Source organism: Chrysochloris asiatica, unplaced genomic scaffold (genome assembly GCF_000296735.1).
Source record: "Chrysochloris asiatica unplaced genomic scaffold, ChrAsi1.0 scaffold00006, whole genome shotgun sequence".
NCBI lineage: Eukaryota > Metazoa > Chordata > Mammalia > Afrosoricida > Chrysochloridae > Chrysochloris > Chrysochloris asiatica.
This window is the reverse complement of record NW_006408524.1, coordinates 10708842-10727947: the sequence shown is the minus strand read 5'-3', so window position 1 is coordinate 10727947 and position 19106 is coordinate 10708842. Positions and strand designations below refer to the sequence as shown.

The following is a 19106-nucleotide window of genomic DNA, read 5'->3' as shown; positions in this document are numbered from 1 at the left end:
ACACCGAAGCACTCAGGAATATATAACCATTCAAATAACCAAGGGTATACCCTGCATGCCAGCCCCCCGGCTGCCAGCACACAGCCCCTCTCCTTCCTTGAGTCTAGAGTCCCCAGCCACTCCCTTTCTCCACGTGATCAAAAAGACCCATTCTTCTATTTTTAAATTGTGTTTCTGATATTTAAAAAAATACTCTTTTTATATCAATTATTATTTCCCTCCATGATTTTACTTTTTGGTGCAGTATAAAAAATGTGGACCTTTAGAATAAATATTTATAATTTTCTAATATTTTTATTATTTCCTTTTGGAATGCAATCAACTGGGGGTATTTTTATTTAGAAAAATATTCAACATTTTGTCTAAATTTAGTATATAGTGATTTTCTCCACTTTGTAAAATAAGAGACTCTTTCAAAGTAGGGAGTGCTCTTGGAGAATTCATTACTATAGTCCCACTATCCACTTGCTAGTGAAACTTACACATTGCTATGATGCTGGACTCTATGCCACTGTTGTTGTTGTTGTCAGGTGCCATCGAGTCAGAACCGACTCATAGCAACCCCATGCACAGCAGAACGAAACAATGTCCGATCCTAGGCCAACCTCACTACTGCCGCCACACTTGATGCCATCAATGATGTCACCTGGCTGATCCATCTCATTGGGGGTCTTCCTCTTTTTCTCTGACCCTCCACCTTACCCAGCATGACATCCTTCTCCAATGACTGTTCTCTCCGAACAATGTGTTCTAAGTATAAGAGACGAAGCCTAGCCATCTTGGCCTCCAAGGAGCACTCTGGTTGCACTTCTTCCAAAACAGATCTATTGGTTCTTTTGGAAGTCCATGGCACTTTCAGTATTCTCCTCCAACACCACAACTCAAAGGCATCAATTCTTTTACGATCTTCCTTATTCACTGTCCAGCTTTCGCATCCATATGAGGTTATTGAAAATACCATGGCTTGGGTCAGACGCACCTTAGTCCTCAAGCTGACATCTCTGCTCGTCAATACTTTAAAAAAGTTCCTGTGCAGCAGATTTGCCAATGCAATACGTCGTCTGATCTCTTGACTGCTGCTTCTGTGAGTGTTGATAGTTGATCTAAGAAGAATGAAGTCCTTGACAACCTCAATCTCTTCTCCATTGATAAGAATGCTGTTTATTGGTCCAGTGGTGAAGATTTTTGTTTTCTTTACGTTGAGTTGTAATCCATATGTAAGGCTGTGCTCTTTGATCTACATCAGTATATATTTTAAGTCTATGACTATGCCACTGGTAGTAATTAAAATATCAGCAGGGACACCTATGGTGGACAGGTTGTAACAGAATTTACAGACTAAGGCAGAAATATTAGAAAGAAAGTTCTAATATTCTCCTTCCAAAAACTAGTTAATGAAACCCAAAGGATCACAGAATATTGTTTTGAGACTTTGATTTGTTTACTGTGGATGCATCATGGGGGTGGAGGGAGGGCAGGGAAGGTTGCTGGAGAAGAACCTCAGGCTTAGGAAAGTGGAGGACCAGTGAAGGTGAGGAAAGCCCTCAGTGAGATGAATTGATACAATGGTCACCCCAATGGTTTTAAACCAACCAGCAATCAAATAGATGGCTTAGGTTAGGAAGTGCTTTATTCTGTTATTCGTGAGGTCACCATAAGTCAAAGCCAACTCAGGGGCACTTAACAACCACAGAATGGCAACACCAAATACAAGGCATAGACCATAGAAACCATGAAGTAAATATTCCACGCGTGAATGAATGAATGAATGAAGAACAAACAAATGAAAAAAGCAAACAAACCGTGGCACTCACTTCACTAGAAGGGCATATTCTGATTGGAACCCTGGCTTGTGAAAGACTCGTGCCATTAATATACATCCACAGAGAGTACTAGACTCGTGTTCTGTATTATCGGCTTGGAAGGCTGCATTTCACAAGCGCTTCATAAACAAGGGACTCTGAGACATTATCATTTCCCCCAAAGGACTTCTTGGAGGCATCCACAACCCCCTTATGACTAGCTGTCCAAACCAATTTAATTTCTTTATTAAGATGTTTCTTTGTTCTCAGAACAGTAGAAAGGCATACCCGCTGAGCTGATCTCAGTTTTCAGGACAGAAAATTCTCTCCTCGCTTTACCTCTCCTGGGGGTCCCTGCTTTCCAGGAGCCCCTGCATCAGAAGAGGGGTTCTCTTCCATGCCTACATACTTTGGGAGATGGTGTGTGAGAAAATAACCTTTTCTTCTAGCTGACTCTGGCTTCTCTAAGCTCATTTGCACTCCATCCCCTGATATTTACCTGTGCACAATCAAACCCTTTCCACCTCATTTATCAGCCTCCAGGTCCACCTCACTCACTGTTCACAAAGAAAACTGTCTCTTGATTTCCTGCTTCTTCACCAAATCCAAATGCTCACATGGCATTATCTTGACATTCAAATGTTTATCCAAGCAGAAATCTGGTCCTCTAACTTGCTTGCCTCTGTTACCCCAGAAACTTTAATAAACACCACACCTTCTGCATTGATTTCCCTCTGCACACAATTATTCAGGCCATCAGTTACAACTATTCCTCTTTGGAAATGGGAACACCCCATGGCTCACCAATTGAGCTAATTCCCTAGGCCACAAGATCACTTCATTCATTCCTTTCCATCCCACCGGCTGGCTTTTTCTTTAAATCTGAGATCAGTTTCTTTTCTTTCAGACTACTGCCCCCTTCCAACGTAGCATTTTGCTTGATCAGTTTTGGGGTCCTGTGGCATATCCCTCAACATTTTTGGCTAGGCTGACAATAACCGCAGTCCACTCTTTTTCCCTACTTGACTCATGTATCTTCAATCCTAAACAATTCTACAGTTGTTACTGACTCTGTCATCTTAAAAGGACAGAAGCTATTTTTAAAAGGGTTCCTTTGCCCCATCACCCCCTACATCTGCTGCCTGGTTTTCTGCATGTACATCAGAGTCAAGGTCCTCGAAATAACACATGGCATTCACTCTTTCTGATTCCTCATTTTCCAGTTTTAAATTAATGCCTGAAATTGAATATGACCCCATCATCCATTGAAACGTCTCTGGAAGTTCAGGAATCTCCCAGTTTTCTATGACAACATATTTTCAGTGCTCATCTACCTGATCTCTCTGATGTAAATGTTGTTGTTAAGGGCTGTCGAGTAGGTCCCGACTCATAGTGACACTGTAGAGCGTTTTTGAGGAGCATCTGGTAGAACTGGAATCTATGGTTCACAGTCCTTGTGGTTCACAGTCCAGTGCTGATCCTAGAGCGCCACACCAGGAGTCCAAATCATTCCACCATTGCTACATCCTCTTTCACGGTCTCAAAATGCCTGATGTAAACGCCATTCCCTTATTTTAAAATTTCTCTCCATTCTTGGCTTTTGAGATATTTTTTTCTTCCAGATCTCTTTAAACAACTCTCAGTAGTGTTTCAGTCCCTTCTGTGGGTTCCTGTTCCTCTGAACACCCCTGAAATGATGGTCTCTTGAAGGTTCTGTCTTTGATCCCATTTTGCCATGTGATCTTACTACAAACCTCACTGACTCTGCTGGCATCAGCTGCCATCCATGTGACAATGGCGCTCCAAACTCCCTACAGAGCTGCGAATCTACTTAGCTCAATAGCTAACTAGACATCATATCCTTTCAGACTTCCTAGCAGTTCTCCAAATTCAGCACATTGGAAACTCAGTACTTCTCCCAAATTTCTTTTCCTCATATGTCCTCTATCTTTTTGAGAGAAATCTTCCCTAACCACCCAATCTAACCTTCTTACCAGTACTCTGCATTACTCTATTATTTTATTTTCTGAACTAAATTCATCGGGAGCTTTTAATCTGTTTGTTTTCTTGGTAATTGCCTTTCCTCCTCCTTTATTATAAACTTCATGAAAGCATAAATCTTTAGCACAGGATCCCTAGCACATAAAAGAGTGTTTAGTATACACTTGTTGCTAAGTACCATTGAATCTATTCCAACTCATAGCCACCCTGGATAGGGTTTCTGAAGAGCGGACCTTGAGGTCAGCAGTCCAGTGCATATCCTACAGTGCCACACCAGGACTCCTGATACACAGGGAGTAGTCAATAAGTATTTGATGAATGAATGATAAAAGAATCTGACCCTACTTCCCTCTTGCTTTATCCCTGTAATACCCAGTCCAGACACATTCACTCTAAATTCGAACTACATTAAATGAATTAAACTTCTATGAAATCCAAATCTGTGTCAACCCCCATGCCTTGATTCATGCTTTATCTCAAGCTAGCAATATTCTTTTCACCCAAATTGTTACTATTTTATAAATTTAGCTCAAGAATTTAAATTTATAAAAATTATAAATGTATAAATTATGAATTTTGTAAATTTATAAAAATTTACCTTTTATAAATTTAGCTCAAGAATATTCTTTGAAGCATTTTCTCCTTAATACCTGCTTAACATTTCCTATCAACTATAAAACCTCTTGTTACTGAATTGGTTCTGACCCATGGTGATGTCATTTGTGTCAGAGCAAGGTTTTCAAAGGCTGATTTTTCCCAAGAATCTGGCCAGGTCTTTCATCGGAAGTGCCTCAAGATGGGCTTGAACCTCTAATCTTCTGGTCAGCAGCCAAGTGCATTCATCATTTGCACCATCCATAGACCCTCTCTGAACTATAATCTCCTTTAGAATATATGAACATACTCCTACACTAGTATTTCCTCTTTTCAAATTGAACCCACATTCTCGTCTATGCAGTGTTTCATTTCTCTGCTTCCTTGTTGTTGTTGTTGTTAGGTGCCATCGAGTCAGTTCCGACCCACAGCGATCTTATGCACAGCAGAATGAAACACTGCCCGATCCTGGGCCAACCTCACTACTGTTGCCACGCTTGAGTCCATCAATGCTGCCACTTGACCAATCCATCTCGCTGGGGGTCTTCCTCTTTTTCTCTGACCCTCCACCTTACCAAATATGATATCCTCCTCCAGCGATTGGTCCCTTCCAACAATATGTCCAAAGTATGAGAGAAAAAGTTTGGCCATCTTGGCATCCAAGGAGCACTCTGGCTGCACTTCTTCCAACACAGATCTGTTGGTTCTATGGGCAGTCCATGGCACTTTCAATATTCTTCTCCAACACCATAACTCAAAAGCATCAATTCTTCTACGGTCTTCCTTATTTCTGTCCAGCTTTCCCATGCATATGAGGTTACTGAAAATACCATGGCTTGGGTCAGGCGCACCTTGGTGTTCAAGCTGACATCTTTGTTATTCAACAACTTAAAAAGGTCTTGTGCAGCAGATTTGCCTAATGCAATACGTTGTTTGATCTCTTGACAGTTGCTTCCGTGAGTGTTGATAGTTGATCTAAGAAGAATGAAGTCCTTAAGGACCTTCAATCTTTTCTCCATTGATAAGAATGTGGTTTATTGGGCCAGTGGTAAGGATTTTTTGTTTTCTTTACATTGAGATGTAATCCATATTGAAGGCTGTGCTCTTTGATCTTCATCAGTAAATGTTTTAAGTCCTCTTCACTTTCAGCAAGCACAGTTGTATCATCTGCATATTGCAGGTTATTAATGAGTCTTCCTCCAATCCTGATGCCACGTTTTTCTTCACAGAACCCAGCTTCTCAGATTATTTGCTTAGCATACAGGTTGAATAAGTATGGTGAAAGAATACAACCTTGTCGCACACCTTTCTCAAAATTTGAGACAATTGTCTACACATGTTACTTCCGGTTTCTCATTTCCTCATCGATATGCTTCAATCAGGCCTCTACCTCCAGCACTCACTGAAACAGCTCCTGTCAAAGTCATCAACGGCTCTCATGAGGCCCCAAATCAGAGGATCCTTTTCAGTCTTCCTCTTACTGGAATCGAAGTATTCACTCATAGACATGATTCTGGATCTTCATTTCTATGACTCCAAACTCTCTGGTTTTCCTGTTAACTTATGTTGCTCCTTCCCAATCTTCTTCAAACTCTCCCTCCTGTGTTGTTGTTGTTGTTAAGTGCTGTTGAGTCTGTCCTAACTCATAGTGACCTTGTATAGGGTTTCCCAGGAGCAGCTGGTGGGTTTGAACTGCCGACATTGTGGTTTGTAGTCCAGTACTTATCCAATAGCACCATACCGTCCTTCCTGTGGTGATAGTTGTGGTTAAGTGCAGTAGAGTTGGCTCTGACTCACAGTGACCCTGTATAGGTTTTCTGAGGCTATAAATCCTTACAGGAGCAGAAAGCCTCATCTTCCTCCTGTGGAGCAGCTGCTCATCTCGAACTGCTGACCTAGAGGTTAGCAGCCTAACTTGTAACAACTATGATACCATTGCTCTTTATCCCTCCTGAACCAACATCTAAATTGGGTCATTATTTCTCAAGGCGTTGTTGTTGGTAAGTGCCATCAAGTAGGTTCCGACCCATCATGATTTCCAGGGTGCAGCTGGTGAGCTGCCAACCTTGTGGTTCAAACCAACTTTGCAATTCAGTGCATTAACCCATAGTACCACACCATGACTGCCCTCAAGGCATAGTCCTGGGATCTCTTCTCTTCTCTCTTAGTGGATCTCATCCATGCCCATTACTTGAACATCTGTATACTGACAGCTCCTAGTTTGATTTCTCTGCTCCAGACCTCTCTTCCTAACCACTTTCAGTTTTCCACCTCCATTGGGATTATAAAGAATCATTAGATGTCACCCTATCTAAAACTGTTCAAAGTCTTCTTGTTTTACAAAGTATGTTCCCCCTCCCAGCCTGCTTAATCTCAGAGAAACTCCCAGTACCATGTACTACTTCCTTAGGCTGCAAACCTGGGGTCCTACTTATCAACTCCTTACTTTTATATCCAATCAATTGCTTCTTGTTGTTGTTAAGTGCCGTCAAGTTGATTCCAACCCATAGTGACCCTGTATAGGGTTTCCAAGGAGCAGCTGGTGAACTTGAACTTCAAACGACTTTGCAGTCTGGTGCATTAACCAACAGCACTATACCAGGACTCCAATTGCTAAGTTCTGCCAATTCTACCTACAAAATGTGTCGAAAAACTACTTCTCTTCATCCCCATTGCTACAATCTTAACTCAAAGAAGCTTCATTGTTCTCCTGGACTGCTCCAAAAGCTTCTCCCCCAGTGTCTAATCTTCATCCATTTCACACACCATCCACACAAGAATCACATGATTTTACATAATTCCATTATGTAAATTAGATCATGACACTCATTTTTTTCAAAGTCTTGGTGGTATCCCTTGAACTCAGAATAAAATGTAAAGTCCTACGGAGTTCTCCTGGATTTGGCCTAGAGTGTGTTTCATGTCACCATCTCCCTTAGTCCTGATATACCAGTTACATGGGGCTTTCATCCAGCATCATAAAAAAACCAGGATGTATTCAGGAGCAATGCCTTAGCACAAGCAGTCTCATCTGCTTAGAATGCTTTCCTTTACTGTTAAATATTTCTTATTTAAACTACTCCTTTGATTCTTACCAAGACTCAACTAAATTTCCAAAGAACAAAGATAACATAAATGTATTTTTTGTTTATAATTGTTTTTTCTCCTATACAATTTGATAAACAATTGCATAAATCAATAATTATAAAAATGCATGAATGGAATTATAATATAAAAAGATACCATTTGGATGACCATTATAGTACCAAGGAGTGGGGAGAGAATGGAGCTATCTTAAAGTAAAGTTTTTGAATGCTACTGAAATTAATTTAGTATCAACCTGAACTAGATTATTTTTAAACTATCTGTAATATTAACACTCAGGACAACCACAAAGAAAAATGATACAGTTAAAACACTAGAATGGTATATTAGAAAATATCTATTTAACACAAAGGAAAAAGTAATGAAGGGGGGGATAGAGAAACAAAAAAGACGTAATTGCACATCTTAGCAATATTTTAGAATTAAACTTATCAAAATGACATTGAAGGGTAGCTCTGTTAGATAAACACTGGACTGCAAACCACAAGGTCATAGGTTCAAGCTCACTAGCAGCTCTGTGGAAGAAAGATGAGGCTTTCTGCTCCTGCAAAGATTTATAGCCTTGGAAATCATATGTAGGGTCACTATGAGTTGGAATGGACTCAATGGCACTTAACAACATCCACTGAAGAAATTAATTTAAAAAGACACATGATTCAAGTCTATGCTATAACAGATGTGCTTCAAAATCAAAGGTACAAATTGATTGAAAGTAAAAAAAATAATAATAATAACAGAAAAGATGCACCACACAAACAGTAATTAAAAGAGAGCTGAAATGGCTCTATCAATATCTCATAAAACAGATTTTATGAAAAAATAGGTAAAATTATTAATCCATCAAAAGTTATAGTGCATTATAAACATATGCACCTAACAACAAAACTCCAAAATCCATGTAGAAAGACTGACAGAATAAAGGGAGAAATAGACAATTCAACAACAGCTGGTGAGTTCAATATCTCACTTTATTTAATATATAGGACAACTAGCCAGAGAACAAAAAGAAATAAAATGACACAAACAACACTAGAAGCCAACGAGACCTAACAGACATCTATAGAAAACTCCATGCAATAACAACAACAAAATATGAATTCTTCTCGTCACATGAAGCATTTTCAAAGATAGGTCATATGCTGGGACATAAAACAAGCCTCGGTGAATTTTAAAAGATTGAAATCATACCAAATATGTTCTCAGACCACAATACATTGAAATTAAAAAACAATAATATAAATAAATTGGGGAAATTTGCAAATATGTGGCAACAAAGCAAAGCACTTTAAAAGAATCAAGGAGTCAAAAGGGGAATTACCAAAGAAAATACATTAAGATGAATGAAAATGTATATACCTGTGGAGTGCAGCTAAGGCTGTGCTTAAAGGAAAATTTATAGCTGTAAAATGGGTATGGTAAAAAAAAAAAAAGAATAACAATCTCAAACTTAATAGCCTAATTTCAAGTCACTGGGTAACAAAGACCAACCTAAACCTAAGCAAGCAAAAGGAGGAAATAATAAAGATTGTATCAGAAATGAATAATTGCCATTAAATTTAAAATTCATTTCCTTAATCATACTAGTTACATTTCCAGTACTTAACAGCCACATATGGCTAGTGGCTACTACATTAAAAAGTGTAGCTACAGAGCATTTCTACTGCACAGCACTGAAGGAACACAGGCAATGAAGACAAAGTGTGACATTGAACCTCTAAAAAGAAATGTCTTTACCTTGACCACAAGGAAGGTAACTCCTCTTGTAAATCTACATTAAACTCTTCAAACACTTTCTGTGCTTTCTGAAATTCCTCTTCTGCCTAGAAACAACACATACTATTTGTTTCAACTAAAAAGAAAATCACATAAAAGCAAAATCAATTTCTATATACAACATTGTTTTTAATTTAAAATGTTGACATTTGGACAGCCTGCAAACACACTCACCTGGGTACAATCCATTTATTTATTTTCAATTAAAAAAATGAAATATTAAAATTCATTAAAATAGAAAAAACTTTGTTGATTACAATGGTTACTTTTGTAGTTGGTGACTGATTCATTCATTGTTCAAAACTATGCAAGCTTCTTGGATACTGAGTATGAATGCTCCCCCGAGGAAACTCTCAGTCTAGTGGGGAGTCTGACTAGATGACAAGGGGACTCATGTGCATGCATCAAGCTAGCCAGGAAGATGCTGCAGAGAACATGAATGCTTCCTCAGAGCAGGTGAGATTTTAACTAAATATGCAAGAATTTAATAAAGGAGGTGAGAATACTGAACAGCGAGTGGTTTGGGTTGGAATTCCAATGGACAAGCTGTGTGACCTTGGTGCATCGCTATACTCTTTTGTGCCTCCAATACCACATCCATATAATGGAGATGGTAGTGATAACCTCACAGGTCTTTGTTACAATTAAGGAAAGATCATGCAGATGAAGGAGTCCTAATGATACTATGATTAAGCATTTGGCTGCTATCCAAAGGTCAGCAGTTTGAATCCACCAGTTTCTTTCCAGCAGAAAGATGTGATTCTCTGCTTCTGTAAGATCACAGCCTTGGAAACCCTTTGGTGCGGGTCTAGTATGCCCTATAGGATTGTGGTGAGTCAGAATGGTCTCAGTGGCAATGGGTTTCATTTGGGGTTCAATGTAGATGAAGCACTGACCATGGTGTACGGCATCTCTGAGGCCCTCATGAATGGCAGCTAGAGCTTGAGTAATGTGTGTTCACTGGTGAAAAACAGAAAAGGGAAGGCAACCTGGACACTGATAAGGGTGAACCTGACACAAGTTGTGAAGGTCCCATGCACTATATTAAGAAATTTAGATTTTATTTTTCAGGTAACAGTACAGCAATGGATTCAAGCGTAACAACGTGAGAGGTTAGCACAGGACCCTGTAGTGGTTGGTCCTGTATAAGTTCTCCAAGAGTTGGAACCAACTCGACAGTACCTAACAACAATTACAACAAATGATTTAAGCAGTAGAGAAATGTGTTTCAATATATAATAGAGAAAGACTGTATAGGCAGTTGTGTGTAACCTTATACAACAGCAAAACAAGTTGTGTGTAATCATATACGAGGCAAAATACCAAAAGCAGACAGAGTAGTTAGTAGGTGACTTCGGTTAGTTCATACCTTTAAGTTACTGCCGTACATGGTAAAATTTACTGAGATGGTTCCCTAAAAGAAAGCTAAGCATGAATGAGGAAGACCATAGAAGAATTAATGCATTTGAGTTTTGGGGTTGGAGTAGAATATTAAAGGTACCATAGACTGTCAGAAGAACAAACAAATCTGGGTTGGAAGAATTACAACCAGAATGCTCCTTAGAAGCCAACAAGGCCACACTTTGTGTCTCATACTTTCACCAGGAGGGATATTACCAGGAGGGACCAGTCCCTGGAGAAGGATATCATGACTGATAAAGTAGAGGGTCAGTGAAAAAGAGGGAGACCCCCAACGAGATGGCTTGTCCCAGTGGCAGCAGCAATGGGCTCAAGTGTAACAACTGTGAGGGTGGTGCAGAACTGGGCGGTGCTTCTGTCTATTCTACATAGGTTCACTAGGAGTCAGAGCCGACTCAACAGCACTTAAACAACAACAAAGCCTATGTCTATAACCTCAGAGAACCACAAGCTATGCCTGACATCTACAAACTCAGTATCACATCTGCATTGACATTTCAGTATTTAGCATGGACCATAATCACAGAACCTACAGGTACACTTACTACTTTTTTGATTATGCAACACTACTGGGGGGGAAAGTCTTTTATTACCAAAATGCCTAAGTTGGTGTCACCCACACAAACTGTATAATTACAAGAAAAAAAATCTTATTAATTTAAAAGCTTTTGAAAAGCATTCCAAAAGCACCATGGATCAGCTTAAATTCTGTCCTCTTTTAAATTTCCTTTAAAAAGAGGGTATTTCAGTCTAAAAAGCAAAGCTGCTGTAGCTTATAAAACATGTTGACATGTGGGCTGTGAACAGTGGCATAAGCTTACATGAATTCTTACCTTGGAGATCCGACTCTCATCCTTCCTTTTGGAGCTCTGCAAAGCCTCGAGATGATGGCGGGCACTGTCATAGTCTACCAGCTTCCTGCTCCGCTTTGCGATACGATTCTGCCAACAGAGAAATACATACGCTAACCAAGACTCATGACCAGAGAGGTTCTTGTTTCTTTACCTGCAGACTTTGAGAGCAGCTGCAGACTCTGACTGAACACAGCCTGAAATTTCAGTAGACAAATTACTTCTGGAAGAAATACTTCAATCTTCCACCCTTTATGTGGAAATCATAAGTTTAAGATCTTTCTTCTGATGAGAATTAGGCCAATCATGGGGAGCTGAAGGAGCTCTGGTAGCATAGTGGTTACGAATAGGGCTGTGAACCGCAAGATCAGCAGTTCGAAACTACCAGTGGTTCCGCAGGAAAAAGATGAGGCGGTCTGCTCCCGTAAAGATTTACAGCCTCAGAAACCCTGTGTAGGGTCGCTATGAGTCGAAACCGACTCAACAGCACATAACAACAACAACATGGGGAGCTGAAAGTCAAGTATGTGGAAAGAAAGACCAGACAAATTAAAAAATCTTCTGGGGGAAGGGAGTAAATGTTACTTTTTATTTGCCTCCATTGAGAACCTTTAAATGTTCCATTTTGAAGATAGCTAAAGGAGCTCTGGTAGCGTAGTGGTTACGAATCGGGCTGTGAACCTTAAGGTCAGCGGTTCGAAACTACCAGCCGCTCCCCGGGAGAAAGATGAGGCTTTCTACTCCCGTAAAGATTTACACCCTCGGAAACCCTGTACAGGGTCGCTATGGGTCGGACCCGACTCGATGGCACTTAACAACAACAACAACAACAAAGGAATCCGGGTGTGGCGCTGTGGGTTAATGCACTGAACTGCATAGATGGTTTGAACTGCAAAGTTGGTAGTTCTAGTTCACAGGTTGTGCCTTGGAAACTCTATACAGGGTTGCTATGGTTTGGAACGGACTCAATGGCACTTAACAACAACAACAAAAGGATTATATTAGGATTTGGTGTATAATTCTAAATGAAACTAACTTACACTTACCACAGTTCTAGAAAACATTTACTTCCTACGGAATCCCTTTTATAGCAGTGTATTTCAACCCTCTATTCATTAGAATCAGCTAAGATCTGAAATATACTTATGCCTAGTGACTTCTGCTTTGTGGTGCTTTGGGTTAATGTGCCAGACTGAAAAGCAGTTTGAACTGCAAGGTCGGCAGTTTGAGCTCACCAGCTGCTCCTCGGAAACCCTACATAGGGTTGCTATGGGTCAGAACCGACTTGACAGCACTTCACAACAACAAGTGGCTTCTGCTTCTAATTATATCAGGTGGCTTCAAAAGTTCATGAAAAAAAATTCCATTATCTTTTAATTCCACTTTTCCATGAACTTTTTGAATCCCCCTGTATACAGGTACTGCAAATCATTTCACTCCCAAAACAACAAGAAGAAACACAGTTTGGTGATCTACAAAATCATAATTTTTCTTAAGTGCAACTGAAACCTGAGGTCCTAAGGCAATCTCATTTTCAAAGAAGATACAAACCATAAGAAAAAGTTGTGACCACCACATAAGTAGGTTAAGAAGAGGTCAGCTGTTTCAATAAATTGTTAAAGGTCTACTGTGGGCTAATGAGCCCATTTGGAATAGCTGGGCATACTAAACACAAAGGGAGCTTGCACTTATGGGAAAGACCTCTTCTATGGGCATCTAGTGGCTACTATGAGAAAGTTTGGAGACAGGGAAGGAAACCAGAAAGAAGTGAAGGTCTGAAAGAGATGACCTACAGCTGTTCAGGGAGGTCCGGCCTACTGCCTGTACCCTTTTCTCTTACAAAGCAAAGTTTTTAAGCCACTTGAGGATGTGGCAAAACATCTGTTGCTTCTCAAGGAGTAGAAGCAAGTTTGTTTGGTTCTAGGATATTGTTGTTAAGTGCCATCCAGTTGGTTCCGACTCATAGTGACCCTGTATAGGCTTTCAGAGGAGCACCAGGTGAGTATGAACTGCTGACCTTGTGGTTCACAGTGACCTGTTATCTAGTGCTTATTCTACAGGTAGAGACAGGAATCACACTGCATTCTAGAACTTAAGTAAAGATCACTGCTACAAGTTCAGAAGCATAGAAGATTTAAAAAAAAAAAAAAAAGAAAGAAAAGAAAATATCTACTACTGGAGGAGAGGCAGAAAACCTTCATGCAACCAAGATCCTCTTCCTACAGTAAGTAGGAGTCTGCTGTTGGTTGGGAAAGAACATGAAACTTCAGCTCAAGATTAACTACAAATACAAAGCAGACATTACCTAAGACACAGTTAGAAAAGGGGAGCAGAGAATCCTCCTTCTCCCAACACGAGTCTAGTACAAAACAACAAATAAAATGTTTACCACTGGGAAATGAAGAGGATTGAGAGAGATTTCCTCTGCCTTACAAGCATGTAAGGACAGTTGAAAGTTGAGGGGTGAGCAGAAATGCTATAGTCTTCTTGCAGCCCAGGTCCCACCTTATTTTGTGTCAAAACAAAAAGCACAAAAACAAGAGCCAGATTTCAGTCCAAGTGTATACAAGCCTCAGAGATGTTAGAGTATAATGGCATTAGTTGGCAGCCCACTTATAGAAGGATTTGAAGTCTATGATGCATTGAAACCACAACAAACACAACAGAAATAGTAAGAATTGTTCACATATTATGAGGAATGTAGCAAGTGTCAGTAAACAATTTCTGTAGAAATTGTTGCAAGGGAACCTATACTTCTGTGTATACCTTCACTGAAAAGACAATAAAATATTATTTTTTGAAAATAGCATGAAAAAGAAATAAATCTTTTTATTCTCTAAAGAAATATTGATACACACATATGGATACACCATGGCCATTACAAAGGGAGAAAGGAAAGAAAAGACTAAAATGAATGTCAGAAAAGACTGTGAAACTTGTTCTTGGTTGTAGAGTGGTGGTGGTAGTTATGCGCCATGGAGTCGGTTCCGACTCATAGCGACCCTGTACAGGGTTTCCGAGGCTGTAAATCGTTACGGGAGCAGAAAGCCTCATCTTTCTCCTGCGGAACAGCTGGTAGTTTCGAACTGCTGACCTTGTGGTTTGCAATAGAGTAGCTGATCGGAATAGAAGAAATAATAAAATTAAAGAGCTGAACAGAAAATTTCAAAGGGCAACTCATGAAAACTAAGTAAAGTTTTATAATAAAATGTATAAAGACTTTGAACTAGAAAATCAAAAGAGAAGAACACTTGCAGCATTTCCCAAGCTGAAAGCATTGAAGAAAAAAAGTTAAGCCTCATGTTGTCATATTGACAGATTCAATGGGGTTCTGGCATAGCGCTGTAGGGTAAGTGCTGGACCACAAGTTCAGTTTGAACCACAAGGTCAGTGATTCAAACTCACCAGCCACTCCTTGGAATCCCTCCACAAGATCGTCATGAGTCTGAACTGACTCCTTGGTGGCACTTAACAATAACAAGAATGGGTACAAAACTGAATGACACAGAAAGAATCAGCAGATGGAAGGAATTAATAGAGTCATGGTGCCAAAAAGAGTTGAGGGCATGTGCATAAGGACACCCACACCTGCAGATAATACCCACTTGACCTGGCTTCAATGACTGCATGATCAGAGCTCAACTAGAAGAAGAAAGAAGAGGAAAAAAAGAGTAATTTAATACAATTTGATGAACTTGGCCTACACTTATGGATGTAGTAGCTTAAAAGAGGGAACAAATCCTTACAGGGAGAATCATTCCCACCCTCCATATACAGAGTAGACAGGAATTGGCAACTTGGACATTGGCTACCCAAAATGAGGCAGGCGGGTTACAAAGGCAAGAAGTGACTGACTTACAAGCTTTCAAGAGGCAGCCTAGATCCAGAGCATGGGGAGGAAGGTAGAATCTCCTCTGAGTAGTATCCAGTCTGTATGGGAGGAGCTGATGAAAGGAGATGGGGATAGGTCTCTTATGGTGCAATAGTAAGTAATTGTTATCAGGGATGACTGTGAGGGTTGGAAATGTAAAGGTAGACGTTTTGTAGCAAAAGAGGGGCAGTGATTGACTTTTCAGTCCAGGATGGAAGTCCCTGGGACCATCAAGGGAGAAGAGCAGAGTGCGGGACTCTACCCAGAGAAACAGTGACATCAGAGATGGAGCGGCTGGGTACTCTAGACCCAGACAGAGAGATGGATTGTGTGCTGATGACCGCAGGGCAGGCTTGCAGGATATATACCCTTTGGTTGGTTGATGATGCATGGAGGGGAGTGTAACCATGGCAATGAAACAATATACAATAGGATGAATGTAAAGCTAATGTTCTCCCATGTAAACTATCACATAATTCACAATAAAACATTAAAAAAAAGAATACTTAATTCTCCTTGTGAGAACCTGTGTCCAGAGTCAGTTATTAGAACAGAAGAAGGAGACATTGAATGACTTAAATATCAAGAAAAGTGTTTGCCAGGGTTGTATCCTTTCACCATACTTAGTCAGTCTGTATATTGAGCAAATAAACTGAGAAGCTGGATTCTATAAAGAAGAACATGGCATCAGGATTAGAGGATGACTCATTAACAACCTGAGACATGCAGCTAAAACAACCTTGCTTTCTGAAGACAAAGGAGACTTGAAATACTTACTGATGAAGATGAAACACTACAGTCTTCAGTATGGATTGCAGTCCAATGTAAAGAAAACAAAATTCCTCACAACTGAACCAATAAATAGCATCATGACAAATGGAGAAAATATTGAAGTTGTCAAAGATTTCACTTTTCTTGGATCCACAATCAACATTCATAGAAACAGCAGTCAAGAAATCAAATGATGTAATACATTAGACAACACTGCTTCAAAATACTTCTCAAAGTGTTAAAAGAGTAAAGATGTTAGTTTTAGGATTAAGGGTGAGCATTACCCAAGCCATGATATTTCCAATCTCCTCATATGCATCTGAAAGTTGGACTATGAATAAGGAAGATCAGAGAAGAATTGATGCATTTCATTTATAATGCTGGAGAAGAATATGGAAAGTACCATGGAATACTAGATGAACAAACAAATCTGTTTTGAAAGAAGTATAGTCAGAATGCTCCTTAGACGTGAGGATGGTGAGACTCTATCTCTAGTTCTTTGGACGTGTTGTCAGGGAGGACGAGGTCTTGGAAAAAGATGTCATACATGGTAGAGAGTCAACGAAAAAGTGAAAGACCGCAGCAATATGGAATGACATAGTGGCAACCACAATGGTCTCAAATAAAAAAATTGTGACTTTGGTACAGGACTGAACAGTGTTTTGTACTGTTGTGCATTTTGGACACAATGAGTCGGAATCAATTCAATGGCACCTGGCAACAACAGCAACTTTATTTTAAAGTGTTTATGGTGACTTGAGCGATAGTTAACATGGGAGAACATCGGTTTTACACTCATTGTTTCATTGCAATGATTACAATCTCCTCCGTGAATCATCATTCAACATTATTTTCTTCTATTCCCTCTGTGTTGTTGTTTTTGTGGGAGAATATATAATAATGTAAACAACCAAAGGGCATATTCTGGAAGCCTGCTTCCTGGCTGCCAGCACTCAGTCTTTCTCTTTCCACAAGTCTAGAGTCTTCAGCTGCTCTATTTTTCTATGTCCTCTACTCTGCCTCCATCTCTGGTGTTGCTGCATCTCTGGATAGGGTCCTACATTCCGCACATGGTCTTTTCCCTTGATGGTCTTAGAGTCCTCTGTTCCTGGACTGTAAGATTAACTACGCCCCCCTTTTTGAAGCACTGGCCTTGGGTGACTGACACCGTAAATACAGATTCATAAAATTCTTATTTGTAGACTTTCCTTCTGTCCTAGGGTTTGGGGAGGAGCACTCCTTTAATATCTCCCAAGTTGTAAATCTTGGTTGTTTGAAGATGAATTTGATTTTTTAAGAGTCTAAGTTTAACTTACATCAAGTTTGGTAATAAGGTGAAAAAGTGCACTAGATCATCTCTTTTTTGTTATTTATAAACAAGAAGTGAAATAAATAATGTGACTAATTTTTTATGTAACTGACAAGCCATTTCAGTGTACAGCCTTACTTACCAGGGTGGGTGTGATATTTTGTAAACCATCACTCATTTTCATGCACAGATTTTTGTGTTGGAAAACAAATCATTTTTATTTCCTTATCTAACTGATATTAGGCAAAGTTGAAAAAAAGAATCAACTCCCCTAAATAAGATAGAGTTAATAAATTTTAGCTTTTTTTTTTTAATAGAAGGTTAACATTTCATGTGATGGTTAACATTTTGTGTCAACTTGAGAATCCTTGGCCAGGATTCTCAGAGGTTTGGCAGTTAAGGTGTAGCTTTCCCCCATGATGTGATTTGGTGTGATAAACTAACAAAAGGATTAACCCTTAATCCCAATAGCCCCCTAATCTGATTTATGGATGTTTTTCAAGAGATAAAAGGAGAGAGATTTGAGCAGGGGAAGAACCTATTACCACCAAGAAAGAACACCTAGGAATGGAATGCCTCCTTTGGACGTGTGGTGCCTGCTCTGTGGTCTCCTAGATCCTGGGGAAAATTGATACCCAGGTGTACAAGGATCTCCACTACAGACAGATGTTGAAAGGAGACAAGAACATTTCCCTAGAGCTTGTACTCTGAATTTGGTGTCTAGCCTCCTAAACTGAAAGTAAATAAACAGAAAATAAATGTCCAGTTTCTAAAGGCATTCACTTGTGATATTTCTGTTATAGCAGCATTAGCTACGAAGACAGAATTTAATGCTAAGATAGACAACTACAAGAGAATTTAGAATTCTGATGAGGGCTTGGAAGGTAGTGAGGAGAGCCGCAGCACTGGAGATGGCCGTGGGAAGCAGTGGCAGAGACGCTGCAGCAGCAGAACCAGGAGACAGGCACATTTGGCAGAGAAGTTAGTCTCTCTGACCCAGGAAGTAAGGAAGGTGAGCACCTTCCGACCCTTTCTAGCAGAATGGGGTGCCTCTAGACAGTTATCTGTAGATCTGGAGAGCTTTGTGACACTTGATGACCTCTTCTAGAGACCAAGGAACCAGGAAGCAGAAACTGAAGTGAAAAGGAATATGGGAAACAGAGCTGCCTCCATCTCAAAAGGTAGGGCCCTGACCTCTGGGGTTGCTAAAGGTGAGACCACAATTTCCTAAGTTTCAAGGGGTTGGCTTCTTCACCATCTCAATTCTGGAGCTGCTGATAAGATGAGTCTCTGCCTAAAATTAGAGGGAAGAGGCTACCACGTTGGAGGGCTTGCCAGGGCTGGGGTAAGAGGGGTCACCATTCAGATGGACGAGGTGAGTGGGGCTGCCCAAAGTCAATGGAAAAGAATTGCCATGGCAGTGGGCCTGAAGGGCAGGGCCGAAATTCCGAGTGGAGGGCCTCTGCCCAGAACCCAGAACCCACTGCCTAGATGGTTTCAGAGAACAGAGAGTTACTCTCAAGTTGTTGTTGTTGTTGTTAAGTGCCGTCGAGTCGGTTCCGACCCATAGCGACCCTGTACAGGGTTTCCGAGGGTGTAAATCCTTACGG

The 19106-nt window shown here is 40.2% G+C and overlaps 1 protein-coding gene across 2 annotated transcripts in view; it reads right to left on the bottom strand.

Annotated features, from left to right (window-relative positions):
- Positions 1–19106, bottom strand: part of AMPH (amphiphysin) — a 324014-nt gene that overhangs the window by 96660 nt on the left and 208248 nt on the right. For both annotated transcript variants that reach the window (XM_006832119.1, XM_006832120.1), the window contains exons 6-7: positions 11528–11635; positions 9237–9322 (exon numbers count right to left, since the gene is read on the bottom strand). In XM_006832119.1, coding sequence (XP_006832182.1) covers positions 9237–9322; positions 11528–11635 — 194 coding nt within the window. The remainder of the gene's footprint in view (positions 1–9236; positions 9323–11527; positions 11636–19106) is intronic.